Below are 27,959 nucleotides of genomic sequence, written 5' to 3'. Positions count from 1 at the left end.
CATCAGCCCGCAATCTGTCAGCGGATGTCATTTCATCTTTTGATCTTAACGGTTGATGTTGCGGTTGCCGGAGGGATAGTTTAACGAATGGTGAAATTAGCATACCTCACATTGCTAGTGGAATCAAACAGATTGCACTTCACAAACAGATACGAATTCAAAAATAATTGTAACAAACAAACAGCGTCGTGAGAAAGTAAATAAACTGCACTAGAGATGTTATTTGAACCAGATCTACAACTGAAGTCTACATGTGCATGTTACATTAGGATGCAAAAAAAATGAAAAGGTTTATTTTCTCGCTCCACTGAACTTTTCGTGTTTCTTTCGGGTTTCATGGGAACTATTTGAAATTTTAGCTCGAATGGTGAAATTATATTTTCGTACCCGAAAAGCTTGTATGCAAATTAGTATAGGAAAACTGACTTTTTTCAAAAAAAAAAACAATTAGCTATGTTTTTGATATTTTGGTTTATTCAATCCCTTCTATGGTATAAATGCCCACACCTTGGACTTTACACTATTCATCAAATTCTGTTCAACACTTGCATCATCTTTCATGCACACTTTTTGCCACTTTTAGTTCTCTGTTTTCCGATACTTTCCCTACATAATCGCCCATAATTTTTCTATTAGGCTGAGATCTGGTGAGTTTAGCTGATTGATCTCCTTCGTTATAAAAATAACACTCCATCATTCGTTTCGTGTAACGGGATAATGCAAGATCCGGCCAAAATGGAGTGTTATCATCGAGGGACCGGAGGTAGAGTAACAGGCGCTTCTGGAGGAATTCTTTTTTGTGTTTTTGTTTGTTAATGTTGTCGGTCTTAATATACGGCTTTTTGAGTTTGCCGTATCCCCAGATCGCCAGCCACACCAAGTTTTTGTAGGAAAATCATTCATCCTTCTTCTTCTTCTTCGCATTTATGGCCAGTCCGATACGCCTAGCTTCAGCTTTCAGTCCGATGTAGGTTTCCGTCATCTTCTCAAGGTTACGTGTCACAATATAAATATCATCAGCGAAGCCAAAAAGTTGTACGGACTTTCGGAAGATCGTGCCACTCGTGTCGATCCTAGCTCTTCGAATCACACCTTCCAAGGCAATATTGAACAAGATACAAGAGAGTCCATCACCTTGCCGTAGCTCTCTCCGAGATTCGAAGGGACCTAGATACTCGGACGTAGCACATCATTCTATCCATCGGTGCTTTGACCAATCGCGTCAGTTTATTCGGGAAACCGTATTCGTGCATGATCTGCCATAGCTCGATCGATTGTGTCGTATGCCGCTTTGAAGTCAATGAATAGGTGATGCGTCGGTACGTTGTATTCACGACACTTATGGAGTACTTGTCCTATCGCGAATATGTGATCCGTAGTGGCGCGGGCTCCAGTAAATCCCGCTTGGTACGGCCCTACGAATTCCTTACCTATTGGTGATAGACGACGGTAAAGAATTTGGGAGAGTATCTTGTTGGCGTCGTTCAGCAATGTGATTGCGCGGTAATTGCAACAGTCTAGCTCATCGCCCTTTTTGTAGACGGGACATACCACTCCATCCATACATTCCTGCGGTAGAATCTCCTCCTCCCAAATCTTAGAAATCATCCAGTGCAGCGCTCTAGCCAGTGCCTCTCCTCCATGTTTGAGCAGCTCGCCTGGTAACTGGTCATTGCCCGCGGCTTTGTTGTTCCTCAGCTTGCCGATCTCCTCACTTATCTCCGACAGATCAGGTGCTGGGAATCTGTCGTCGGCTGAGCGTGCACCCAGATTGATTCCTGTGTCGTTCTCTGTATCCTGTGCTTCGCCATTCAGATGCTCGTCATAGTACTGCTTCCACCTGTCGATCACCTCACGTTCGTTCGTGAGAAGATTACCAATGGTATCTCTGCACATTTCGGTCTGTGGTGTGAAACCTCTACGTGAGCGGTTCACCTTCTCATAGAATTTCCGTGTATCATTTGCGCGGTACAGCTGTTCCATCTCTTCGCGATCTTGGTCTTCCTGGTGGCGCTTTTCCCTCCGGAAAACCGTGTTCTGTCTGTTCCGTGCCTGTCTGTATCGTTCCTCGTTCGCTCTAGTGCGATGTTGCAGCATCCTCGCCCTTGCTGCATTCTTCTCTTCGACCAACTGCTGACATTCGCCGTCAAATCAGTCATTTCCTTTATTCGATAACCTCGTACCTAGTACGATTGAAACAGTGCTACTCACGGCGGATCTTATATTCCTCCAGCCGTCTTCAAGAGTCGCCGCGCCAAGCTGCTCTTCCGTTGGTAGCACTAGCTCCAGTTGTTGCGCGTATTCCTCTGCAGTACAAATGCTACGTAGCTGCTCGAGATTGAGTCCCGGCGTTCCTGTGCGACGAGTATTGTGCACCGTCGATAGTTTTGAGCGCATACAAACCGCGAAAAGGTAGTAGTCAGAATCAATGTTGGCACATTGATGACATCGGAGAAGAATCGCCAGTCGATGAGAACGTGGTCGATTTGATTTTCCGTATGTTGATCAGGTGATCTCCAGGTAGCTTTGTGGATATCTTTGCGGAGGAAGAAGGTGCTTCGAACTACCATTACTCGGGAGGCACGCATCGTTGGCCGTTGTCGTTTGTTACATCGTGCAGGCTCTCCAGCCCGATCACAGGCCTGTTGTACATTGCCTCCCGGCCTACCTGAGCATTCATGTCGCCGATGACAAGTTTTACATCCCGCCGTGGACAGCTGTCGTAGGGTCGTTCCAGATGCGCGTAAAATACTTCCTTCTCATGATCGGGTCTTGTCTCATGTGGGCAGTGCACATTGATGATGCTGTAATTGAAGAAACGACCCTTGATCTTTAATACGCACATCCTATCACTGATTGGCTGTCACTCAATCACGCGCTGGCGCATCTTGCCCAACACTACAAATCCCGTTCCTAGAACGCTGGTTGTCCCACAGCTCTAGTAGAAAGTAGCCGCTCGATGCCCACTTTTCCACACCTTCTGTCCCGTCCAACAAAGTTCCTGCAATGCTACGACATCGAAGCCGCGGATTTGAAGCTCATCATGCAGCATTCGGTCGTATCCTAGGAAGCCAAGCGGTTTGCATTTCCATGTACCAAACTTCCAATCGTAGTCCTTATTTCGTCGCGTAGGTCTCTGCCGATTATTCCGAGTCGTATTTATATCCTGATTATTCGTAACAAGTGTTTTCCGGGCGGCTTGTTAGGCCTGCACCAACCTCTTGTCTCGCCGGAGGGCCATCGTGTCAGCACTGTTTAGAGCCCCACACTGACACAAGGACGGTAATCAGCCGCTCCTAACATGGAGAACAGACGCTGTTTCGAGCCGCCCCAACATGGGGAATAGACGCTCGGGTAGGCTTGCTCTCTGTAAAGAGAAAGCAACCCAGTTCAAATGAATGTTTTTTTTCAATTTCTAAAAAGTGTCCGATTTAGGCCCGGGCTCCCCCGTGTTATGAAAACCGTCCCCAAACATTTTTTTCTGGGTATGCGCCTGTACTTGATCCCAATGATTTACCAGTAAGCTTGCATTATCCACTAAATTATACATGGACGTTATGTAAACAAACATCACGCGACTCAAATCCGTTCTTCCTCCGAAATCTGGCGTCTACTATTAAGCCGACCGTACCGGTGAGAATCAAATTGAAGTGCAAGTTCATATTGTTATCATAAAACTTGACAAAGTTCAACGATTGACCTCTTCGCGCCATCATCGCTTCGTTGTCGGTTCGGGGTCAGCTAACTTGAGTACGCGATTGTTCAATTTTGAACGGATGATAAGACTAGAATTGCGCATTTTCATTTGAGTGTTATATATTGGTAACATAAAGCATAGGAAACAACGTGCCGTACGGCAGATTAGAGCCTGAACCCGTTTTTTGTGATGGTTTTTGTTATTTGTGAATACTTTTATATCAAGCGTAAATTTGTATTTTTGGCAGGTTGTATACCAGGCATATTCGGAAAGTAAGGATCGATTTGTCATACAATAACATAATCCTATGAAATAGGTTTGATTTGCATATTTAATGTCCTTCAAATCAACCTCACTGACTTACATCATGTACGGCCACTTCTAGTCTTTTTTCGTACCATGATACCAGCTTTCTTAACTTCTCTTCATAGAACCTTCTGCTCCTGCAAGATGGACTAGTTTTCGTCTGATTATAGACTATAATGCTTTCAAGGTGGAGAAATTCATCTTCTAGAACACGAATCGTCAACTGATGATCAGATCACAGTTCTGCATCTAGAAACGATATCGTCATTAACATTTACTCACGATTCAAAAGCTAACAGGAAATCGTGTATATCGCGGACATTGCTTACTGTTCGCACAGACAGGCAAACGGCTTTAAGGTCGAATAACATCTGTAATAGTTGTACTCGCGTTTTTTGCTTAAATATGCCACTGATAAAACATCAAAATAATAACTTGAGAACAACGAAGGGGGGAGAAATAACTCGTACTTTAAATAAATTTAAGATCATTTTTTATTTAAGATAATTCTACGCCGAGTTATCGTGTTCACCGCGCAACGTGATTCTCAAATGACGGAATGATCTGTTATCGCCTTAATTTTCAATATTAATATACGGAAATTTAACTAAATATTCTGTAAATGATGCTCTGCCCATACTTGCATATCTATCCCATACCGAAAACCGGCATGTCGAGAAAAAGACAATCAATATTTTATTTCCGATTTTTTTTTTATTTATTGTGCTATCTAATGGTAAATTATGTATTATTACATCAAATATCGATGATACACCCTTGCTATTCCAATATTACAACAAATGAAATTATTGAAATGCGCACTGAATGGGACTGATATGCGGGTACTTTGCATATGGGACAGACAAGAGCTGATATTTTTTTCACATTTTGCTGTACAAACCCTCAACTTTTATTGTAATTTCTGATAGTATAATGAGGATAAACTTCATTTCTCAAGCTATCTCAAAATTGACGAAAACCGATATGGGACTAATATGCGAGTATGGGCAGGCTGCTTTAGAATGTAAAATAGTTTGAATAAATTTGCTTAAGCTGTTTATCCGTAAAAAATCACGAAAAAAGTGTTTTTTGATTCAAATTATCCCTTACTCCCCCCTTAAATATAAATATTTTCTAGAATTGGTGTTTTTGAAGGATTTTGTTTTCCGCTGTTCCGGAACAACTACACGGAATCACCCGCGATCCCATTTCAACCAGAATACGAGTTAGTTGATTTTCTGAATTCGATTGGTTAAAATTTGGTACAACTAATCGGTTGTTGTTTTAACTAAACTGTCATTTTTGTTTTTCGATTAGTAGAAACGATGGTTAAAACAACTAATTCAACTGTTTGAAAAAAAATGCTGTCAATTAGTGAGGACACATACCTTTCAATTTCAACAAATATTTAAGTTGAAATAACTGGTGTTGTTATTGGAACAAAATTCTGTTAGTTGAAAAATAAATCGGTTTTATTTGTTTTAGACATTGCAAATAGTTGAATCAACTCGAACAATGATCATGATCATGTCAAGTCGAGATCAGTAAAGATCTAAATTCTAAAAAAAACTTCTGATTCGATCGAAAATGATTGATGTAGAAAAACGTTTTTAATCAGCAAAAAGCGCCCGGAGGGGCGAGTAAATTAGCGAAATTATTAAATTTACCTAAAATGAGTATTGAAAGATGATGCCTTCAAACGGTTGAACTAAAGTTATGCACTGATAATTTTAGTCAATTCACATGAGCTTGGGAGCATCAACCGCTGGGAATTGGAATTTTGCGATGGCAATTCAAACGCGCCATTCAATCGCAGCGCGTTCTGTGTGTTTGAAATCCTTCGCTCCTGTTACTTTTATAAATTAAATTCATGTCAAAAAGCGTTTTATTGCTAATGCATGAACATCATCATCGGTATCAAACAGCTGGAAGTAAAACAGTCTGCTGGAAGTAAATCAATGATCGAATTTGAAGCATAAAATTTTTACGCATACCTGAAAGATTGCGAGATGATCATTCATTAACATTTTCTAATTTGTCACGAAATCTTTTTCATCTTAAACAAGGTTAACTTAATCACAACACCGCTGTTAGATAAACACTTGTTATCATAAATTTCTCAAATCAAATGAACACAATTTCACCAAACGCTTTAATCATCAATGTTGTTTTCATTGACATTTTGAGGCGACGAGAACAGATTTCAACTAAAAAAGTTGTTGATTTTGCATTGCGATTATTGTTTTGCTTTCAACTGTCTCCGGCATTTGACAGCATTCAAAACAACATATTTTTCAACTACTGAATATATGCAAATCAAAAACCATATTGGTTGAATCAAAAAGAAATTAGTTAAATCAACTGTCGCAAAAATCAAAAACTGCGATATCGCAATTTAATGATCGAAGGGTTCTCCGTGGAATTGAAATAGTTTTAACATGTGCTAATTACTTTCGTTGAATGAGAATATATCTGAAATACGATAAATATGCTACTTTTTTGAAATGTTTGTTTATACAGGGTGATTTTTTAAGAGCTTGAGAACTTTTTTAAACAATAAAACGCATAAAATTTGCAAAATCTCATCGGTTCTTTATTTTAAACGTTAGATTGGTACATGACATTTACTTTTTGAAGATAATTTCATTTAAATGTTGACCGCGGCTGCGTCTTAGGTGGTCCATTCGGAAAGTCCAATTTTGGGCAACTTTTTCGAGCATTTCGGCCGGAATAGCCCGAATTTCTTCGGAAATGTTGTCTTCCAAAGCTGAAATAGTTACTGGCTTATTTCTGTAGACTTTAGACTTGACGTAGCCCCACAAAAAATAGTCTAAAGGCGTCAAATCGCATGATCTTGGTGGCCAACTTACCGGTCCATTTCTTGAGATGAATTGTTCTCCGAAGTTTTCCCTCAAAATGGCCATAGAATCGCGAGCTGTGTGGCATGTAGCGCCATCTTGTTGAAACCACATGTCAACCAAGTTCAGTTCTTCCATTTTTGGCAACAAAAAGTTTGTTAGCATCGAACGATAGCGATCGCCATTCACTGTAACGTTGCGTCCAACAGCATCTTTGAAAAAATACGGTCCAATGATTCCACCAGCGTACAAACCACACCAAACAGTGCATTTTTCGGGATGCATGGGCAGTTCTTGAACGGCTTCTGGTTGCTCTTCACTCCAAATGCGGCAATTTTGCTTATTTACGTAGCCATTCAACCAGAAATGAGCCTCATCGCTGAACAAAATTTGTCGATAAAAAAGCGGATTTTCTGCCAACTTTTCTAGGGCCCATTCACTGATTTGCAAGCGTTGCTCGTTAGTAAGTCTATTCATGATGAAATGTCAGAGCATACTGAGCAAATAATAATGCATGAAAATCATAACCTCAAAAAATCTGAGCAAATACTAATGCATGAAAATCCTAACCTCAAAAAAATCACCTTTTATGTATTGTATTTGGAAGGTTCATAAACGAAGTAGATCAAAATTTGATACATTTTTTCACCTTCCCTTTAGATTCCTTTGGATTCAGTTGACCTTTTAAGAAAGGGCAGAGGATTTGATTTTTTAATTCACTAAGTTTCGTTCTTTCGGCTTTTCAGCAAAGACATGGCACTTCGGTGCAAAACATAATTTTCAAATAGCATTAACTATACGTCTGCTTAGCGATTTTTGTCGAACCATTAGGTGGCATTAGCAGTTCAACATTAACTGCGGAAGCACTGATGAGCCGAAAGCGAAACGTGACAGTGAGAAATAGTTATGTGCACTTAGCACAGAAATGGTTCCCGTGCGCTTCGAAACCCTTCAATAACTTTTTAAATCTATTACAACATGGTAAGAAACTTTCTTATAGTGTTGAGGAACGTATTGGGTGCTTACAGAAACATGCTTGACTAAAATCTATGCTCATATATATAATCTACTACAATTTAACAGCCCTGGTGGCCTACAGCAGCACAACGACCCCAACTGCACAAGAACTACGTGAATGCCTTCGCCAGGCACTTTTCCAGCAGAATCTATTTGAAATCATTGGTTCCGCCGAGTAAAGGTACCCGCGATTACTGTTACTGACGTTGTCATCGTCCGCAGGCGCCTGTGCCTGCGGTTCAAATGGTTCTGCACAATGTCAATAAATCTTATTCCGATGTAAATATTTTCAATCTACATGCGTTATTAAGTAATCTGATTATATTATGGTAATTTGCAAGCTGTCTCCCCAAGCCGGTTTCAATCGAACACGTTCTGCCTTACGCCTGAACGGTTTGGTTTGGGGAGTTATGCTGCTGTAGAATGGAATATATCATGTCTATTAAATTCACCTCACCACCTCACGCAAAACTTACCCATAGACCAAATCGATCCTAATCGAATATGATTGGAAAAGGACCAGGCTCATCAGAGCACGTGCTATTTTGGTACTGATTTATAACAACATTGAGTTTAGCTGAACGAGGGCGCAATATCACGTGTCTTGAAAATACACAATTCCTTTCGGCCTATCTCGAAGCCAAGATGTGTATTGCTTAAGGAAGATAAGGGTATCCAATATATATATATATATATATATATATATATATATATATATATATATATATATATATATATATATATATATATATATATATATATATATATATATATATATATATATATATATATATATATATATATATATATATATATATATATATATATATATATATATATATATATATATATATATATATATATAGGTAATGTAATTATTTGAATATACCTGAAATTCAAATATTATTATATTATACTCAAAAGTCTAGTATAACTAATATTCAATCGTAAAAACGAATACATTTACTGGTTGATTTGTGTTCCTAACATATATAGTGTACATAGGAAAGGTAGGGAATTTCGAATCACTTATTATCTGTCATTATTCGATTTCGATCTATACGAAACGTATTTTGTGATTTCTGAGCTTGAGCTTGAACGACCACTCCTGGTTGCTACTCCGTTACTGATCGGGATTAGCTCAAATTGCACAGGGAATTTCTAGATGATCCGACCTGGGTTTGGTAAATCATCCTTCAATGTACATCTTCTGGTAATCCCAGAAATCATTAATCAGTACCGGCGCCGACTAGGCCCGAACGTAGATCGTCTAAGGCAGAGGTTCCCAAAGTGGTCGATATAGACCCCTTGGGGTCGATATCCTTTTTGCGGGGGTCGACGTAAACGAAAACTGACTATAGGGGTCGACGAGGTCTGCAAATCAAACCCCTATTGTTTGATATAAGTTGTTATTTCAAATATTTACGCCAAAAAAGCTGTATTACTGTATTAATGTATGACCACCCGCAGAAATATAAACATTATATTAAAAAATAAGAAATCGAATTTTCAAAGGAATTTGTTGATGGGGGTTTGAGGCCTAAGTTAATTTTAGTAAAGGGGTACATGTCTCAAAATAGTTTGGGAACCCCTGATCTAAGGAATAGGCCATATATACTACTGCGCACTCCACAAGTGTCATCTTGAAAGACAAGCAATAACATAGAAGAAGAAAACATACCAAACAAAACTTTTCTCCGAAACTAGCCGGAAATTGATAATTGAATAATATAATATAGAGATAATATAGTAAAATAGAGTAATCAAAAGTGAAACGTTAAGATATCTGATAACTGAAAGGAAAAAGAAACTCCTGCAATTATCGCCTTTCACGACATGGAAGTAGGAATCCAGTGGGTCTGTTCGTGGCTCATTTTTTTCCGCTGGATTCACATGACATTCGGAAACCGTTGCTTCCTGATGGGACAATAACACTGTCGGAAATATTTTCATGCAGTTCCATACTTTAGAATCGTTAACATTCAAAGTCTTATAGGAGAGTTAAAATACTACAACGGAGCAGCTCCAGTTTTTAACAGCAGCAAAGATGGTAAAATGAGGATCGATTTGTTCCAACTAGGATGAAGCTTTGAACGCGTCATCAGTATGGTAAATTATTTAATCAAGACCGATATTCAAAAAAGGCAATCGTTGTAACTCGGAAACCGTTAAGGGGGCATTCTAGAAAACGGTAGAAAATATAGCTCATTTTCGTTATTTTATTGTACAGAAACCGGAAAAGACAGGACAATTCCTGTAGATGTACTGTACAAATGTGAAGGTTCAATACCCAGTTACATGTGAATGCATAATAATGGGAATGTTTGATACTTAGCTGCATATAAACATACTAACATATATGCGTTGCGATACGTTGTGGAAATGTTGAATGCTTTGCCTTCTTTACGGAATGTTTATACTTTACCTACTTTACGGAATGACGACGACTCATCACTCTCTTCCATAGATAAGAAACGTATAACCAGAAAAGGTACGCGTACATCAATCAGTTAAATCAGTTAAAAGCTGCATAAAAGTTACGAAAGTGTCACCCAGTCTTTACATGGTGGGATTCGATAAATTTAAACATGATGAGGTATCGTTGCTTGAGTTATTCAGAGTGAGCACATAAGAGAATCCGCCGTCTATAAATTTAACAAATATCATTCTGTAAAATACTAATAAAATCAAATCGAATAAATAAATATCAAAAAAATATATCAAAAAATTTATAAAACCTTTTCTATTCCTGTCGTCCTAGTCTGATTATATGATTAATCCTAGTGTGCTTGAAAAAAATGGAAAGTCCCAGAATCGCGACAACGACGGATTCCGACGTCCAGGGCATCTCTAAAAAAGCCTACATGAAAAAAAACACTCAACTTCGGAAATCACAAAGCTTACTAAGTTTCAGGGAGTCGATCGTTGTCAAAAATGTCTCGAGTCCGGCAAGCAACAATAATTTTTCCCTAATTCTTTGAGTTATCATGGTCAAGTCCTTTCGAGCTCCGAGAGTCTTCCTTGTAGTTAAATCTCCCAAAAGAAAAGAACGTATTCTTCAGGACACTAGCTAAACAAATTGAGAGACACGCATTGGAATAAACCGTTTAGGATGTTTTTCAATTATTAGAAAAACTAGTTTTCAATAAAAAAAAGGCCCCAAAAATTTTTGACATCCGTCTTTGTTAAGGCTTCTTCCATCAAACGTATTTTGTGCTCCCTGCGATAATTAAGTGATTTCTGAACCGGTTTGTTTGGCCGTCTACTGATAATGACTACCGATTGGAGTAGTTTTGAGGCCGATTAAGAATTTTTTACGCTTCTAGTTTCGCCTCTTTAAGAGATGATATAAAATTTTCAACACTCTTTACCCTATAATTCCGGAACCGGAAATCGGATCCGAATGAAATTCAGGAATTCCGTATGGGACCACAGGAACTTCCATTTGAATCTAAGTTTGTGAAAATCGGTCAAACCATCACTGTAAAAAATGAGTGAGATCTATTTGGGAAATAGAATCACTATTTGCGATTCCTTCGGATACGGAAACCAGGTACCAGGACAGCTGAAATCAGTTTGTTTGGCCGTTCACCTGTAATGTATTTCGAATTGAGTAGTTTTATGGCCAGTTTAGAAAAATTTTTACGTTTCTTGTTTCGCCCCTTTAAGTGATGGTATAAAATTTTTAACACTCTGTACCCTATAATTCCGGAACCGGAAGTTGGGTTCAGATGAAATTCAGAGATTTTGTTATAACTATAACAATCTAAGTTTGTAAAAATCGTCCTATCCATCTCTGAGAAAAGTGAGTAAGTAATTTGAAATTTTAATTTTTACACTAATCACCCTTTAATTCCGGAACCGAAAGCCAGGTCCAGATGAAATGTAGAAGTACTCTAAAGGCTCGCAAGACCATACATTTGAATCTATATTTTTAGAAATCGGTTGCGCCATCTCTGAGAAAAGTTAGTGTATAAATTTAAATTTTGTTATACATTTCACTCCATAACCGGAATTCAGATCTAAACGAAATTCAGGAATTTTGTATGGGAAGTTTGTGAAAATCGGTTAAGCCATATCCGAAAAAAAGCTTGCGAATTTATTTTCAAATTTATTTTGCACATTTTACCTCATAATTCCGATATTAAATGTCGGGTCCAAATAATATTTGTGAATTTTGTATGGAACAACAAGACCTTTCATTTGAATGTGTGTATGAATTATGTGGAGAATGTCACACCACTACATAATTTTATACTCCTTAATGTTTTTTTACACTCCTAAATGATTTTGTACACGACATAACTAATTAACGACAAAAATGGTTAGAGTGTTAGTTTCAAGCTTTCTTAAATGTTATGTTTGTTAATTTATTAACAGTATGTCGCGTTAAGTAGAAAAAACATGATCAATCGGAAGCTGCGGCTCTGAAAAAACATCGATGTTTTATCTATATTTCTCAATAAAATATTACGTTTTTTCGTTACGAGCTCCTGGATGAACATTTTTCATGAATATTTGTTCAAATTGTCTTAATTTGCACAGTGGCTCGAAATTCGCTACGTTTTTTTTTCTTCAAAATGATGAAACCGAATATACTTTTGCCTTTCTCATATTTTAAATAAATAATTCAAAAATGTAACAAATTGCTTCTACTTTAATCTTTATTTCTACAATTTTGGATGATTTCGGATGAGTTCTCAGTCAGAATCAAAGAGTGGTTCCCCCTACAATTAGCGTATTTCTATTTCACTTCAAACAATACGATTTTTTTTATTAAAATTAGAGTTACAATTATCATGCATCAGATGTATGTCGTACTTTTTGGAAGCGAAAATAACACATCGATTTCATGACAGATTGGATCATGTCTATAAATTCTTCTAGAAAATTTTGAACAAAAATGCAATGCAAATTAGACGAAGACTGTGTAACACATCACTCAATAAGTCGGGTGACAAACACGCAGATGGCGCTACCATTTTTTTTTATTCAATAATATAATATATTTTTAGGCACACTGCTATAAGATGATAAGGGTATTTTCTAATCTTAACTAACGACTAACTTAAAACTAGAATAGTATCATTAGACTATGTCATCTCGGATTCTCGAAAATCCAGTTTTCAGCTGGTGATTGGCAGTGGTCGATGAATTGAATATTGCATGAGTTTTCCAGATGGCGTTGTTAAATATCTATGGCCGCTTCTTTCGGTTCGTGTGGGTCCGTGGGAAACACCCCCAGGCTACGAAGGCCCGGCGGGTGGCCCGCATGCTGGTAATCGATTGGAGCGGTCTTCCGTGGGCGGTGATGGTGATGTTACGGAAGAGAATGAAAAATTTACAATTTACATATTGTGGAAAGCGAGGTAAAAAGGGGGTATGGAAACAAAATGTCTGAAAACTAAAGAGATCTAATCAGTTGCCATCGAGATGGTGAAGAGACGGAGAAAGGGGGAACGAAAAAGGTAATGACAAAAAAAAAAGATCTTGTTAGTTCCAATGAAGATGGTGGACAGGGATGGGGATCGAGAGAAAGCGCTACCATTGTCAAATCCTTATGACGTTTAAGAAGTACCTCCTTAAAATAAAACTATCTGTGGAATTTTATGACATTTCGATTAGTCAGAAAGAAGTGACAGTCTTTCAAATGAAGCTACTTCTGTTCTCTTCAAAACAATGGATTAAAAACAATTTCGTGTATTCATTTATCATTGCTCCTTGATGTATTCCAATATAATCGGACAAACCAAACCAGGCAGATAGTCTAGCACGATTTATTAATTTTTAGTTGGTTTGACGTAAAAGCCGTCATAACTAAGTTCAATTTCGCAATGACTGTGCGTAAACATATATTGGAGAAGCCAAATGAATGAAAAACTAACAGAAAAGATGATTGAATGGAAAAAGATACGCTCAGAGACAGTCCTGTCTCTGAGCGTATCTTTTTCCAATAAATCATATTTTCTCCTATGTTTCCGCTCATTCATTGCAAAACAGATAGTCTAGTAGTTTTCCGTCATGGAACAGTGGAGTGTCGCTCACTGCGTTTTTATTTACGTCGCGATTACTTTACGTCTGCTTGACGGTTCAAATTGAACTGCCGAGTTTAGCACTAAGCAGTTCAATTTGAACTGCTCTGCACTGATGAGTCAAAGACGAAACGTAAAATAATAAAAACGGTTATGTAACCTAGCACAAAATTTGGCTAACCCCTAAATATTTCATAATTCGTTTTTGAAGAAGCATTAATTGTACATTACAACTATTAGTGAATTCCAAAAATATTTTAAATTATCCTGTAATGGATTCGTCTCGGCATAATATCGAAAACTTTGCTTGTTTACAACGCCGTGCAGGTGGAAGTGAGCTTAGGCTGTAAACCATTTTACGGTTAATTTTAATTTTTGGTTGTAATCTGACACTTGAGTGGTTATTTTGTGTCGAGTAGTAACTAAAACTGCGGCCCATTTCAAAATTTGACGGACGGAAAGTTGTTTGAGTTTATTTTCCACTGGAAATAATTTCAACTAAAGAATTAATATTAGAAGTTTCATTGCAAGTTTTTTTTCAGTGTCGGAAAATAACCATCGATCTGTCAAAAATAACCATGCTCTCGAGCAGGGTTAGTTTTGACATCAAATTAACCGCTTGAGTGTCAGATTTTACCCAAAAGTTAAAATTACCTGCGAAATGGTTCACAGCCTTAGTCGATCATTATTATGTCTCTTAGAGAAATCTCACCACTGTCTAGCATTTCGAGCATCTTTTTCGCGAACGATAAACGGGCTCCAAGATCCGCCGGTTTCAACTACTGAGTTATTATGATTTTATATGGATTAAACGACAAATCTTTTTTGATCATTCGATGGAAAGAACGACGAGGAATTTGAAGAGCAGCCGCATGCATCTTACCCGAACGCGCAGGACTCTTCCATCGCAGCAGATCGAGCTCGTTCAATACACTGAGGTCTTTTTTATGCCATCTTTTTTATGCGGTTTTTTACACGGCTTTTTTTATGCGAATTTTCAAAGTTATGCGGTTTTTTATGCGAAGTTTCAGAGTTATGCGGTTTTTTTTATGCGAATTTTCAGAGTTTTATTATGCGGTACGTAAATTCGCATAAAAAAAGACTTCAGTGTATTTTCAGGATTCCGGACAGTCCGGACAAGGCTTTATTTTACAGACCTTTTCAAAATTATAAGGCCACCCTCGAATTTCAAGTTTTCGCGTGATTTTGATAAGACCACCCTAACTCAACGATGGCAATCGATGAATAATGACACAAATACAAGTAAAACATTTTCGTATCGCATATTTGTTGACAAACAAAGCCGAAGCAGCTGAAGTTAGTAATTATCCCTTTTCAAAATTTTAAGGTCACCTTGTATGTTTGTCAGTTTGTGTTGAATATAGTGATTAAAAGTATCATGTTTATTCATTTAACAGCGTTATGTGACTATGGGTAAGCGAAAGAGACTAAATCAACAAAAACAAGGACAAATTTTGGCCTTCAAGAAGGTAGGATGAGGGATCAGGAAAATTACAGGAGAAATTGGTCGTAGCCAATTTTCTGAAAAATCCAGCAAAGTATGGTCAGAATAAAAATGCAGGACGAAAAAAGAAACTGTCAGAGAGAGATACTCGTCAAATTGTCAATAAATCTTCGAATTCTACCTTGAGTTGTTCACAAATCCTCACTGAACTTAAGCTGGAAGCTTCAGTTTCGACGGTTTGGAGGGCATTAAAACTTTCGCCCAACATAGTTGGAGCAAAAATGAACAGTGCTCCTCGTTTACTACCTCACCACAAGGAAGCTCGACTGGAATTTGCACGTCGGAACATGCCCCAAGATTGGAAAAAGGTATGAACATGTTCTGCAATATTAAAAAAAAACAAACGCATTTAAACTATTTAATAACAAATGTGGTAAACTATTACTGGTGATATTCTCGGATGAAAAAAAGTTTAACCTAGACGGACCAGACGGATTCAACGGTTATTGGCGTGATCTACGTGAGGAACCGCGATATTTTTAAAAGAGAAATTTTGGCGGTGGATCTGTAATGGTTTGGAGTGCGTTCTGTGCAACCGGCAGGCTGGAACTTCAATTTGTATCGCACAAAATGAAAAGTTCCTATTACATAAATGTCCTCAAAGCTAGTCTGCTGTCAGTAATTTAAAGAAGACGCAAATCAAAGCACATTTTTCAGCAGGGTAACGCCAGTATTTATAAAAGTGCTGAAACAATGGACTGGTTAAAGTCCGAGAAAATTGATATTTTGGACTGACCAGCTTACTCACCGGATTTAAATCCAATTGAGTATCTCTGGGGTATTACGGTACGACAAATTTATGCCGATAATCATCAATTTTCATCATTACAAAAGCTAAAAAGTGCTATTCTTCAGTCTTGGGAAGCTATTGAACTGGCAACACTGCAGACATTGGTGCAAACTATGCCAAATCGTATTTTTCAGGCAATAAACCGTTCCGGTGGAGCAACGGATCATTAGATGCTTTTTGTTGCTTATTTTAATCATCCGAACCTCAATAAACTGCAAGTGGCCTTATAATTTTGAAAAGCCATTTTTCCTTAAAAACGTTCTATCACAAAAGTTTTTCAGGGAAATCATTCAACTCTTGGACTCACATTCGTGATTTGCAATCTAATTTCATGTTCCATCGAGAAAAAAAATCCTAAAACTATTCCTCTTTTTTGCATCTAGAAATTTATGGGTGGCCTTATAATTTTGAAAAGGTCTGTAGGTACAGAACCTGTTTTTTACAAAATTTTTCATCCACACCTTCACAGTTTTTCGCGAAGGCACTGGCATTATCGGTTTTAATTTAAAAAGTTGGTTAAACTCACGAATAGTTGTAACGTACGACTGATTCTTCAAATACGATTTATAATAAAAATTCGATATTCCATGATGGAAAACTACTAGACGAAAAAAGACTTTCATTTTTCTACTTCCGATTCTGTGTTCGGTTTCTCCCTCCCTTACTAGGTTCCAGTGTAACCGGAGAACAAAATGTGTCAGGTTCCTTTGCGCAACCCTGTATGTGTTTTTCTTGCTTATTCACACGACTTTTTGAGTGATGATAACCCCTTCAGTCTTAATCCAGTGGGCTCCATTTCACAGCCACCAACAGGATTACTGAAGTTTTCGGAAATTGTTGAATGGATTTTCTCAGCATTCAATATATCTGAACCCTTAAAGACCCTCATAATGGCATTCCTTCCAATAGCTAGAACCTTTTTGAAGCAGTTATCAGCTCAATGGCCAATTGTCTCAGGTTTTGTATCTTTTGATGGATAATTTATCACCCGTCGCAAATGATACAATCACTGTCCTGCAGTGGAATTGTCGAAGCATCATGCCAAAACTTGATTCATTTAAAATATTATTGCATAGTCAAAAATGTGATGTATTTGCTTTATGCGAAACATGGCTTACTTCAAACATAGCTTTAAATTTTAATGATTTTAACATTATACGTCTCGATAGAGACTCTCCGTATGGTGGAGTGCTTTTGGGAATTAAGAAATGCTATTCCTTTTATAGATTAAACATCCCTTCAACTTCTAGTATAGAAGTTGTTGCTTGCCAAATAAACATTAAAGGCAAAGATATTTGCATAGCTTCGGTTTATATTCCTCCAAAAGCACAAGTTGGACAGCAACAGATTAATGAAATGGTTGAAGCCCTTCCTGCACCACGATTGATTCTGGGGGATTTAAATTCGCACGGTATTATGTGGGGTTCCGTTTACAATGATAGCAGATCATCTTTAATACAAAACATTTGTGACAATTTTAGCATGACGGTATTAAATATGGGTAGCATGACACGGATCCCAAGACCTCCGGCACGCCCAAGTGCATTAGATCTATCTCTTTGCTCAACATCAATTCGACTAGATTGCACCTGGAAAATACTGCCTGATTTACACGGTAGCGATCATTTACCAATCATCATCTCAATTAGCAGTAGCAATTGCATTGCTACTTCCGCTAGTATTCCATATGATTTGACAAAAAATATCGACTGGATTGAATACCAAAGTAGTATCTCTAGTATTTTGAATTCAATGGAAGAGCTCCCTCCACTTGAAGAATATGACTTCCTCATTTGTTCGATTCTGGAGGCAGCAGAACAATCCCAAACTAAACGCTTTCCTGGGCCAACGACTAACAGAAGGCCTCCCAACCCCTGGTGGGACAAAGAGTGCTCAGAGGCTAAACTCGCAAAACAAAATGCTTGCAAGACGTTTCTAAAACGGGGAGGAGGAACTCCTCAGAATTTTGAAAAACTTATGGTTTTAGAAACCAAGTACAAGAGCATACTTCGAGCCAAAAAATGTAGCTATTGGAGACATTTTGTCGAAGGTTTGTCAAGAGATACCTCAATGCGCACTCTTTGGAACACGGCCAGACGAATGAGGAATCGTAACGTGGGCAATGAGAGTGATGAATACTCGAACCGATGGATATTTGACTTTGCTAGGAAAGTATGCCCAGATTCTGTTCCTACGCAGAGCATTATACGGGAATCTCCTCCAAATAATGGTTTTATTAATAACCCATTTTCAATGATGGAATTTTCTATAGCACTCTTGTCTTGTAACAATAACGCTCCAGGGTTGGACAGAATTAAATTCAACTTGGTGAAGAATCTGCCCAACCTCGCAAAAAGACGTTTGTTGGAATTGTTCAACAAGTTTCTTGAGCAAAATATTGTTCCACCTGACTGGAGACAAGTGAAAGTTATCGCCATTCAAAAACCGGGGAAACCAGCTTCCAATCACAACTCATATAGACCCATTGCGATGTTGTCCTGCATCAGAAAATTGTTCGAAAAAATTATTCTACGACGTCTCGACACTTGGGTCAAGACGAACGGTTTGTTGTCAGATACTCAGTTTGGCTTCCGTAGAAATAAAGGGACGAATGATTGCCTTGCATTACTTTCGTCTGACATCCAAATTGCCTTCGCTCAAAAGCAACAAATGGCATCTGTATTTTTAGACATTAAAGGAGCATTTGATTCAGTTTCCATTGATGTTCTTTCAGACAAGCTTCACCAAAATGGACTCCCAGCGGTTATAAATAATTATTTGCACAACCTTTTGTCAGAGAAACACATGCATTTTTCACATGGCGATTTGGCAACACTCAGAAATAGTTACATGGGTCTCCCGCAAGGCTCATGCCTCAGTCCGCTCCTCTATAATTTTTACGTAAATGACATTGACAGCTGTCTAGTAACCCCATGTACACTAAGACAATTGGCAGATGATGGCGTGGTTTCAGTTACTGGACCCAAAGCTATTGATCTGCATAAACCATTGCAAGATACCTTAGATAACTTGTCCGATTGGGCTGTTCATCTTGGTATCGAATTCTCTGCGGAGAAAACAGAGTTAGTCGTCTTTTCAAGAAAGCATGATCCCGCGCAGCTTCAGCTCCATATGATGGGAAGAATGATCCAACAGGTTTTAACTTTTAAATACCTCGGGGTGTGGTTCGATTCCAAATGCACGTGGGGAGGACACATTAGGTTTCTGATAACAAAATGCCAACAAAGAGTAAATTTTCTTCGAACAATAACAGGATCTTGGTGGGGTGCTCATCCGGAAGATCTAATAAAATTGTATCAGACAACGATACTTTCAGTGATGGAATATGGATGCGTTTGCTTTCGTTCCGCTGCAAACTCTCATATTATCAAACTGGAGCGAATTCAGTATCGTTGTTTGCGAATTGCTTTAGGGTGCATGCATTCGACACATACAATGAGTCTTGAAGTTCTGGCGGGAGTTCTTCCATTAAAAGATCGATTTTGGGAGCTTTCATCACGCCTGCTAATAAGATGTGAGGTGCTGAATCCCATGGTAATTAATAATTTCGAACGACTAGTCGAGCTTCGATCTCAAACAAAATTCATGACAGTATATTTTAACCATATGTCACAGGAAATCAACCCTTCAAGATATATTCCTATCCGTGTCAGCCTCCTAAATGTCCCTGACTCAACTTTATTTTTCGATACATCCATGCAGCGCGAAGTGCGTGGAATCCCGGATCATCTACGTTCGACGGAAATCCCAAAAATATTTTCAAGTAAGTTCAGGCATATTGACTCTGAGAAAATGTTTTACACGGACGGATCGCGAATTGAAGAAGCGACAGGGTTTGGTATGTTCAACAATAATGTTTCGGCCTCATTTAGGCTTCAAGAACCTGCATCTGTTTATATAGCAGAGCTAGCAGCAGTTCATTATAGTTTGAGTGTAATCGTCACATTAATTCCAAACCATTATTTCCTCTTCACAGATAGTCTGAGTGCAATTGAAGCCATTCGCTCAAACATGACTGGCAAGACTGAACCGTTTTTCCTGGGCAAAATAAAACAGTGCCTGAACGACATATTGAACAATAATTATCTAATCACTATAGTCTGGGTCCCGGCTCATTGCTCCATTCCTGGCAATGAAAGAGCCGATATTTTAGCCAAACGTGGTGCTATTGAGGGTGAAATTTATGAGCGACCGATTGCTTTCAACGAATTCTATAGCTCGTCTCGCCAAAGAACACTTGCCAGCTGGCAAGCTTCTTGGGATAAAGATGATCTGGGTCGGTGGATGCACTCAATTATTCCGAAAATATCGACAAAGGCATGGTTCAGGGGACTGGATGTGAGTAGAGATTTCATTCGTGTGATGTCCAGACTCATGTCCAATCACTACACGTTAGATGCACATCTCCTTCGAATTGGGCTCTCCGAGACTAATCATTGTGCTTGTGGCGAAGGTTATCGAGATATTGATCATGTCGTTTGGACATGCGTGGAGTATCGTGATGTCAGATCTCAACTAATAAATTCTTTGCGTACCCAAGGTAGACTATCCAATATCCCAGTTCGAGACATTCTTGCTTGTCGTGACCTTTCATACATGAAACTTATTTATCATTTCATAAAGAAAACTGGAGTTTCAATTTAATGGGGCCTTTATTAAATTTTATAAATAAAATTCAAGACTTAGTTCTGATCCCAGCAGCGTCCATGAGTTCAACCAATAGCTAAATTAGAATAAAAATAATGTAATGATACAAACAAACTCGAAACAGTTTATGAAATTATTAACAAAATGTCTGAAAATAACAGCTTATTTTATAATTTATAGAAGTTAATCGTTTGGTTCAAATAATATTTCCGAGTAGATTTCATAATTAATGACGAGTTACCTAAGATGATATTTAAGTAATAAGAGAATATGTTTTAATAAATGCAAAACGTTGTGACTATGTTAGAATTAAATTAGGATAAGAATATTATGTAAAAGTGATGCTACGGCGAAGAAAAACTTATGTAAACTGCCTTAAGAAATAAACGTATTTATGAATAAAAAAAACCCCTTCAGTCACTGCGATGCTCCGCAATATTAATGTCATTTTCCTCGAATGCACAACGCAGGGACAGCAGAATGTTCCTCCTCCGTTTGTAACTGAATTCTTGATTCTTTATCTGGAAGTAAGACGTGTTCACTTCAAAATATATCAGAATGCATCAAACATGCGTTAGATCAACTGTTAAAATGAATCATTTCTGACACTCCAATATGTCGGCCTCAGAAGACGTAATATTTGGTAGGTTTGTAAATAATTGTATATTTCATTTGGAATAACTATTCTTATATGTGTACTGTATGAATCACGTGACGTGTTAAAACGGCTCAGTTCAACCAAATCCAGAATTCTTTGAATTTGATGTCTGAATATATCTCGAAAACGGCTACTTGAAGGAGAAAAATCGACGAATTTCAAGTTTCGTAGAGTAGCATTTAAAATAACTAGTTTTTATCAGAACCTTGAAGGGAATGTAAAATGCAAAATTATGTCGAACAAATGGTATTGAAGGCGTGTTCGTAGTTCTGGATATGTTGCGTCAGCTTGAGCTACAGAGTCGGTACTTATCGTCGATAGTATAAAAGTCGTTAACTATATCTATTCCCTGACTAAACAATTATCGTACAGTATATTATCGCACAATTTGATCAAGGCATCATTTTTCACAAGAACCCTTTCAAAACTCTATTCATAAACCATACATTCTGCCATCACCGTTGGTCTAATGCTAATCTGATCGAACTTATCCGATGATTTATCCGCTTCAGTCAAGGCTCGTCTTAATCGGTGCCTGCGGTCCCACATTGTCCCTTCGTTTGCATAACAGATTATAGATCCCGTAACCTTAACTGCATCGATTTGCTCACATTAATGTTTCGCATAAATCATCACCGCCAGCTCCAAACGGGATGTGTAAAATACATACTAGTGGGCGACCGTCGCGTCTGGCGGATGGGCCACTACCGGTTAAACATCCAACGGTGCAGTGTTTACACTCGCGATTCAATTAGTTTTATCCAACTGGAAATACGATGACAAGTGTGAGAGTGGTTTCGTGCGGGTTCCGACAGATGTATGGTATGTGACGGAAAGTCATACACCATTCTGACGGGATTAACTGCAAATGATGGACAGGGCGTCGCGACAGTATATGATTCAGACAGTTTGGTTTATTTATATTGAACATGCAACGCCTCAAAATGTGTGTATAGTTTATGATATGTAATTGAATGATTTATTAAACTATTCCTTTTTACATATAAAAATGCTAATCTTCGAACGATTACGCTCCGCTCTTTTCAGTGAAGATGTCCAAATCGAAAAGCTCCTCAGCAAATCCTTCGCCCACGCCTGTGCCACAGGATGAGCACACAGCATCCTTGAATCTCGACACAGCCCCCGCATCCCGCCTGTCAGGCACCGGTAGCAGTAACAACAACAAAATCAGTCCATCGACTCCGACCTCGATCAGCAACAACAGCAAACGGGTGGCGATGGCGGCCAACAGCAGTAGCAACAATAATAACCAAAGCAGCAAATCCACTCCCTCCGGGAAGCACAAAAACCCCGACGAGGAATGTGATGTGATCGGTGACCTGATAGGGGACTACGGCAAGTGGCAGTTCGTGATGACATTTCTCCTGTCACTATTTCAGGTCCCGAACACGTTCCACATCTATTCGCCCACGTTTCAGGTGCGTTTGGTTTAGTTTTAGTTTTGGCAATGGATTGGTTTACCACATATCAATCTGTTAATGGCACTCAGCTGGTGTCCTTTCAAGGGATCAGTCAGTCAGTCAGTCAGTCAGTCAGTCAGTCAGTCAGTCAGTCAATGGGACCAAATGTGTACGAGTAAATGGATTGACTAATTGACTAGAAGGTCACTACAGAACACTGTGAAGCACTAAATAATTAACCGCACCAGACTTTTTTTGATAGCATACATACCTTTCCATTGGAAGTATGCAAGTATTTCAAAAGTTACCTCAATATTTCTAGGCCGGTAATTGAATTTTATGATTGAAGTTCAATGCCTTGCACATGACGATGATACATCTAAGGCAAAATTAAACCATCAAATCTAATTTCTTGTAATGTTTTATTTACGAAATTGAGCGCACTCGGTGGGGTTAAGGTCCTTTTCGATAAAAATCAACTTTTTTATCGCGAGACCCGATGTTCATATAGCAGATCTACAAGCTCCTATATATACCGTATATAAAATTTTGAATGAGCAATTTGGTGAACACCTACAGATGTCGCTGCGATCGGCTTTATTTGGGTGCTGCTTTCACATCACGCTCAAATTTTTGTCGGCTAAAATAACAAGTTCATTGTAGCTTTATTCCGATCTTCCTATTTATTTCACATGTGACTTAAACGTTTTGGGAATAAAGTGCGTGTTTCACATTTGTAAAAGTCGTATTAGAAGTGTTCCAATCGTTGTAGTTGGGGAATTTGTATAACATAAGGATAATTTGGGTTCTCGTAATGGAACGAAGTGGAACGTTTTGAAAATGGCGGCAAACAGTCGAGTAGGTAGGTCGAAAATCGTTTCGTCGAAAACCATTTCACCAAATGAAATTTTACCCAAATAATTGATAATTGACTGACACTATTGAAACGGCCATTTCATCGAGTCTTTCATTTTTTTCAATATAGTGTTGTAATTTAGTTCAAGTAGAATTTTCCAAGTCTTATCAAAAATAGCTCTGAAAAAATGAGTATTTTTGAGATCTTTCACAATTATTCGAAAAAATAATTCGATGGTATGATTTTTTTTTCCAAATAAACCTTATGCTGGCTACAAGGATCACATTCGGACACATTTTTGGAAAACCTTTTCTCGCTTTTCATGGAAAATCAACGAATTTCATATAACACATTTCGTTGAAATTATTGAAATTAGTTGAATATCTATGAAAAGCGTGAAAAGGTTTTCCAAAGATGTGTGCGAATGTAATCTTTGTAGCGATCATAAGGTTTATTTGAAAATAAAATTTATACCATCGCATACAAAAAGTGGCCATTTTTGAACATCTTGTATTGTATTTGATGACACTTCGGACATAATAGCAGCCTTTTCCGGTGTGATACCTTTAAGTTCTTCAATAGTCTTCGGTTTGCTGGAATACACCTCACTCTTCAAATAGCCCCAGCACGAATTGTCTTGGCGGAAGGCGCCGAAAGTTCACCATATTTATCACGATAAGCACGCACAGTTTTCACAATTGAACGATTGTTTCCCATGTAAATTGCTACAATTTTAGTTCGCTTTTGGTGTAAATCGATCCATAAATGGCAAAGAAGATCGTTTCAGAATCTGATCGATTTTTTAAAATCGGCTGAAAAATGACAGAGTTTCTCAACATTTCAATAGGTTCTGTTTAAATGGTGCATCCCGTAGTACTGAAATTTACGACTTATTAGTAATTTGTTTCTAAGAAATATATACTTCACATGCCAGAGAGTGAACGTGACTACTTTTTCCATTATACTGGAAATAGTGTCAGTCAATTATCAAAACAATAAATTTACATTGCTCTTAAAAACCTCAAAAACATAACACTTTGAATCAGGCTCAAAATCAGACGCACGTAATTATGAAGGGATTGCCTTTATTTCGTGTATATCAAAATTATTTGACAAAATGTTATCATAATTAATTTTATAATTGTTTCAATTAATAAAACTTTGAATAATACTGTTCCTTTCAAAGAAAAAGGTGATTAAGGTGGTATTTGCTAACAAATAGACATTTTTCATAGAATTACGAATCAGGAATCAGAGCTAATTGGCTCAAGTGACACTAGTTATTTGGAGCTTTGTGTCTTGCCGTGGCATTTTCCTGATAGGAGGGGAACATTAACAGGAACATGGATGGGAAATGTGAAGTGGGTGAGGTGGGAAAACAGCACAAAACAAAAAGAAATAAATCGTTCTGCATCCACGAAAGGATGTTGAACGATCTGCAGGTGTCAAAATGCACATTAAATAAAACCTAAAACTCCCGAGAGGATTTAGACATTTTACAAGAGCGACACCATTCTGCATTCCCGGAAGAATGCAGAATGATTCGCAATATGTATGAACAGAAGTAAAAACATATATTTTTGATTTTAAAATCGTAATCTGATTCAAAACCTGAAACTTTTAAAGTTTTTTTTCTCTGGAAAGTTGTTCGGGATGTGAATGTCTACATTATGAAGAATATGTTAGTTAAAAACTCATTCGCCAAGTTATGCTAATGCGCTCGGAGATTTTTGATAGAAGTTTTTAGAAGATAGAAGTCGTTTATTTCTGATATAAAAGAGATTCCCATATATCTCTGAAATGTGACATCGGCGATTTTCGGAAGAATTTCCGAACGTTCAAAACTAATCAAATAATGGGAGCAGTTATGAAGAGATTTGTCTTACCTGGTAGTGTCAAAGTAAAATGAAATATTCAAGATTCCTGTGACTCAAAATTATGCAGATTTAGTTAGACAGTTTCTCTGGAAAAGTGTATTAAAGTTCCAAGATCTATTAGATGATTTATAAAATACTTCTCATAATATCTAGCGTTAGTGAGTATACCCGATCAACACATTGTATCTAAACTATTTCTCATTTCGATACTTGTTGGAAAATTTTGATATTTTAACTACTAACGAGACCAAAATTGTATCAGAACTTGCTACTTGAGTGAGATCTACTATCTCTGTTCGAGAGCTACATTGACTCTAAGAGTTAAGTGAAAATTTACTTCGAGTTTTCTCGTGGCTACAACAGCAGTATCGCACCATTGTCGAACTATTTTTTCTTCGATATTATTTATTACAATCGAAGCAAAGACATTGCATTCAATTTTATCACAATTCGTTGATTGAGAGTCGACTAGTCCGCAAATTAACATGACGACTCCACTGATGAGATGACTATTGCTACAATAACCCTGTTATGCTGGCCTAAAATAGACGATATTCAATTCAATTCAACCCTACTATGCAATCACTGTAAATACCGAATTACGTATGATTTGCATATTGAAAAATCTATTATTCCTTGAATTGAATTTTGATTTTTAAAATTACGATATAAAGAAGAGCGAGTTCTTTAGTTGTGAATTGATCAAATTTAAAGGACCATCCAAGTCCCCGATTTCTGGATGCACTGAAAATAATAGTCAAAAGACTTTGGAATTGAACTTCGCGACGTCGTATGACTACAAATGTCGAAACTTTTTTTTTTTTACTGAACGCAAAAATTGTCACAGGACCAGATACTTAACGTATCTAGAAAGAAATCGATGATGTCAAATATATTTCTCATATCAAGTTCTTGAAGAAACTCCTTCTACGGCTGACGATCAGCGAGATGAGAATGCCAAAGCCACTATTCAAATGAAATGAAAGTTTTGGGACTTTTGCCGAAGGCTCAGTATGCCACGAGATTGCTAAAGGAGATTGACCAGCTTCAGACAAACGTGGTACCGATGATCGCCAATTTATCCAATACTCTCCAGATGTATGGTTCTACACCGATATTCTCGTGGCCAAAAAGTGGGAGCATTATTGGCGTAAAAACTGAAAAAATGTTGAAAAATTCTTCCATTGAAACTTAATTTTGTATTTTTGTATCGTCGTTTGAAATCTGTCCAAACTCAAAGGATTCTTTAAGTTGTTGCTTTCATTATTTTCATTTTTTGAGTTTCACAAAACTTTTACCTTAAAAGTTTTTTAATGTGGAACACATTTTTGTTTTCTATATAGGGGTGCAAATAAGAAACTCAAGAAAAATACACGTAGAAATGTGGTCATGTTTTGAACAATTACAACTTAGTCAATTTTGTATCAATTATTGATATTATGTCACCATTTGATTGGCAATATTTCTACGTATTGATTTGAATGTTCATAGCCATGTATTTTTAATTGTATATCATTGAAATGTTGATTAATAGCTGGCAGTGTCCTATTTTGTCTGCAAAAAAATTCCGGCATTTCCTTTGCTTCGGCATTTTGCCTGCAAAAAATCTCCGGATTCCCCTGCCATAGTCGACGGTTTTGAAGGAGTAAGCGATATATCAAAGGGAAAGCATCGCTCTGATTGGTCAAACGATGTAAAAGCGAAGCTGTTGGAAGCATGCGAAGCTATAAATATAAGCAAAATTATAGCTAACGTTTCAGTCCTATGTGTAGCATGCTAGAGGTGGCAGAGAACTCAGTTGGCGTCGCCTCAAATGTCCGGAAAGTCGAAGATTGAAAAGTGTTTCTTATTCTTCATGATAAAAAAATATTCCATAATCCAGATTTGTGTTTCGTTGCGACCGATCTACAAATTTTGCAAACAGCACGCTCAGTCAAAAATTATTTTAAAAAATTAAAAAATCAAACAGAATCGTTGGAGTCTATAAAAACATCTACTCTATCTATGTTGTTATGACTTGTTGACTTATGAATAGTCCGTACAGAGACACAGTGGAGACCGCAAATCATGATTTTTAAGAAGCGTTCTCAAAAATACCTCTTCACCGACACGCTCGACGAACTGAGCAAATGTCCGTGTGTGTGTGTGTGTGTGTGTGTGTGTGTGTGTGTGTGTGTGTGTGTGTGTGTGTGTGTGTGTGTGTGTGTGTGTGTGTGTGTGTGTGTGTGTGAGTGTGTATGTGTTTTGAGTTATA

The 27,959-nt window shown here is 37.8% G+C and overlaps 1 protein-coding gene across 1 annotated transcript in view; it reads left to right on the top strand.

Annotated features, from left to right (window-relative positions):
• LOC131432895 (organic cation/carnitine transporter 2) overlaps positions 1-27,959 on the top strand; it is a 120,160-nt gene that overhangs the window by 73,693 nt on the left and 18,508 nt on the right. Inside the window, exon 3 of the mRNA XM_058599471.1 lies at positions 22,599-22,990. Coding sequence (XP_058455454.1) covers positions 22,599-22,990 — 392 coding nt within the window. The remainder of the gene's footprint in view (positions 1-22,598; positions 22,991-27,959) is intronic.

Source organism: Malaya genurostris, chromosome 2 (assembly GCF_030247185.1).
Source record: "Malaya genurostris strain Urasoe2022 chromosome 2, Malgen_1.1, whole genome shotgun sequence".
Classification (NCBI taxonomy): Eukaryota; Metazoa; Arthropoda; class Insecta; order Diptera; family Culicidae; genus Malaya; species Malaya genurostris.
The sequence above is the reverse complement of the archived record's forward strand: the minus strand, read 5'-3'. Positions and strand labels throughout refer to the sequence as shown.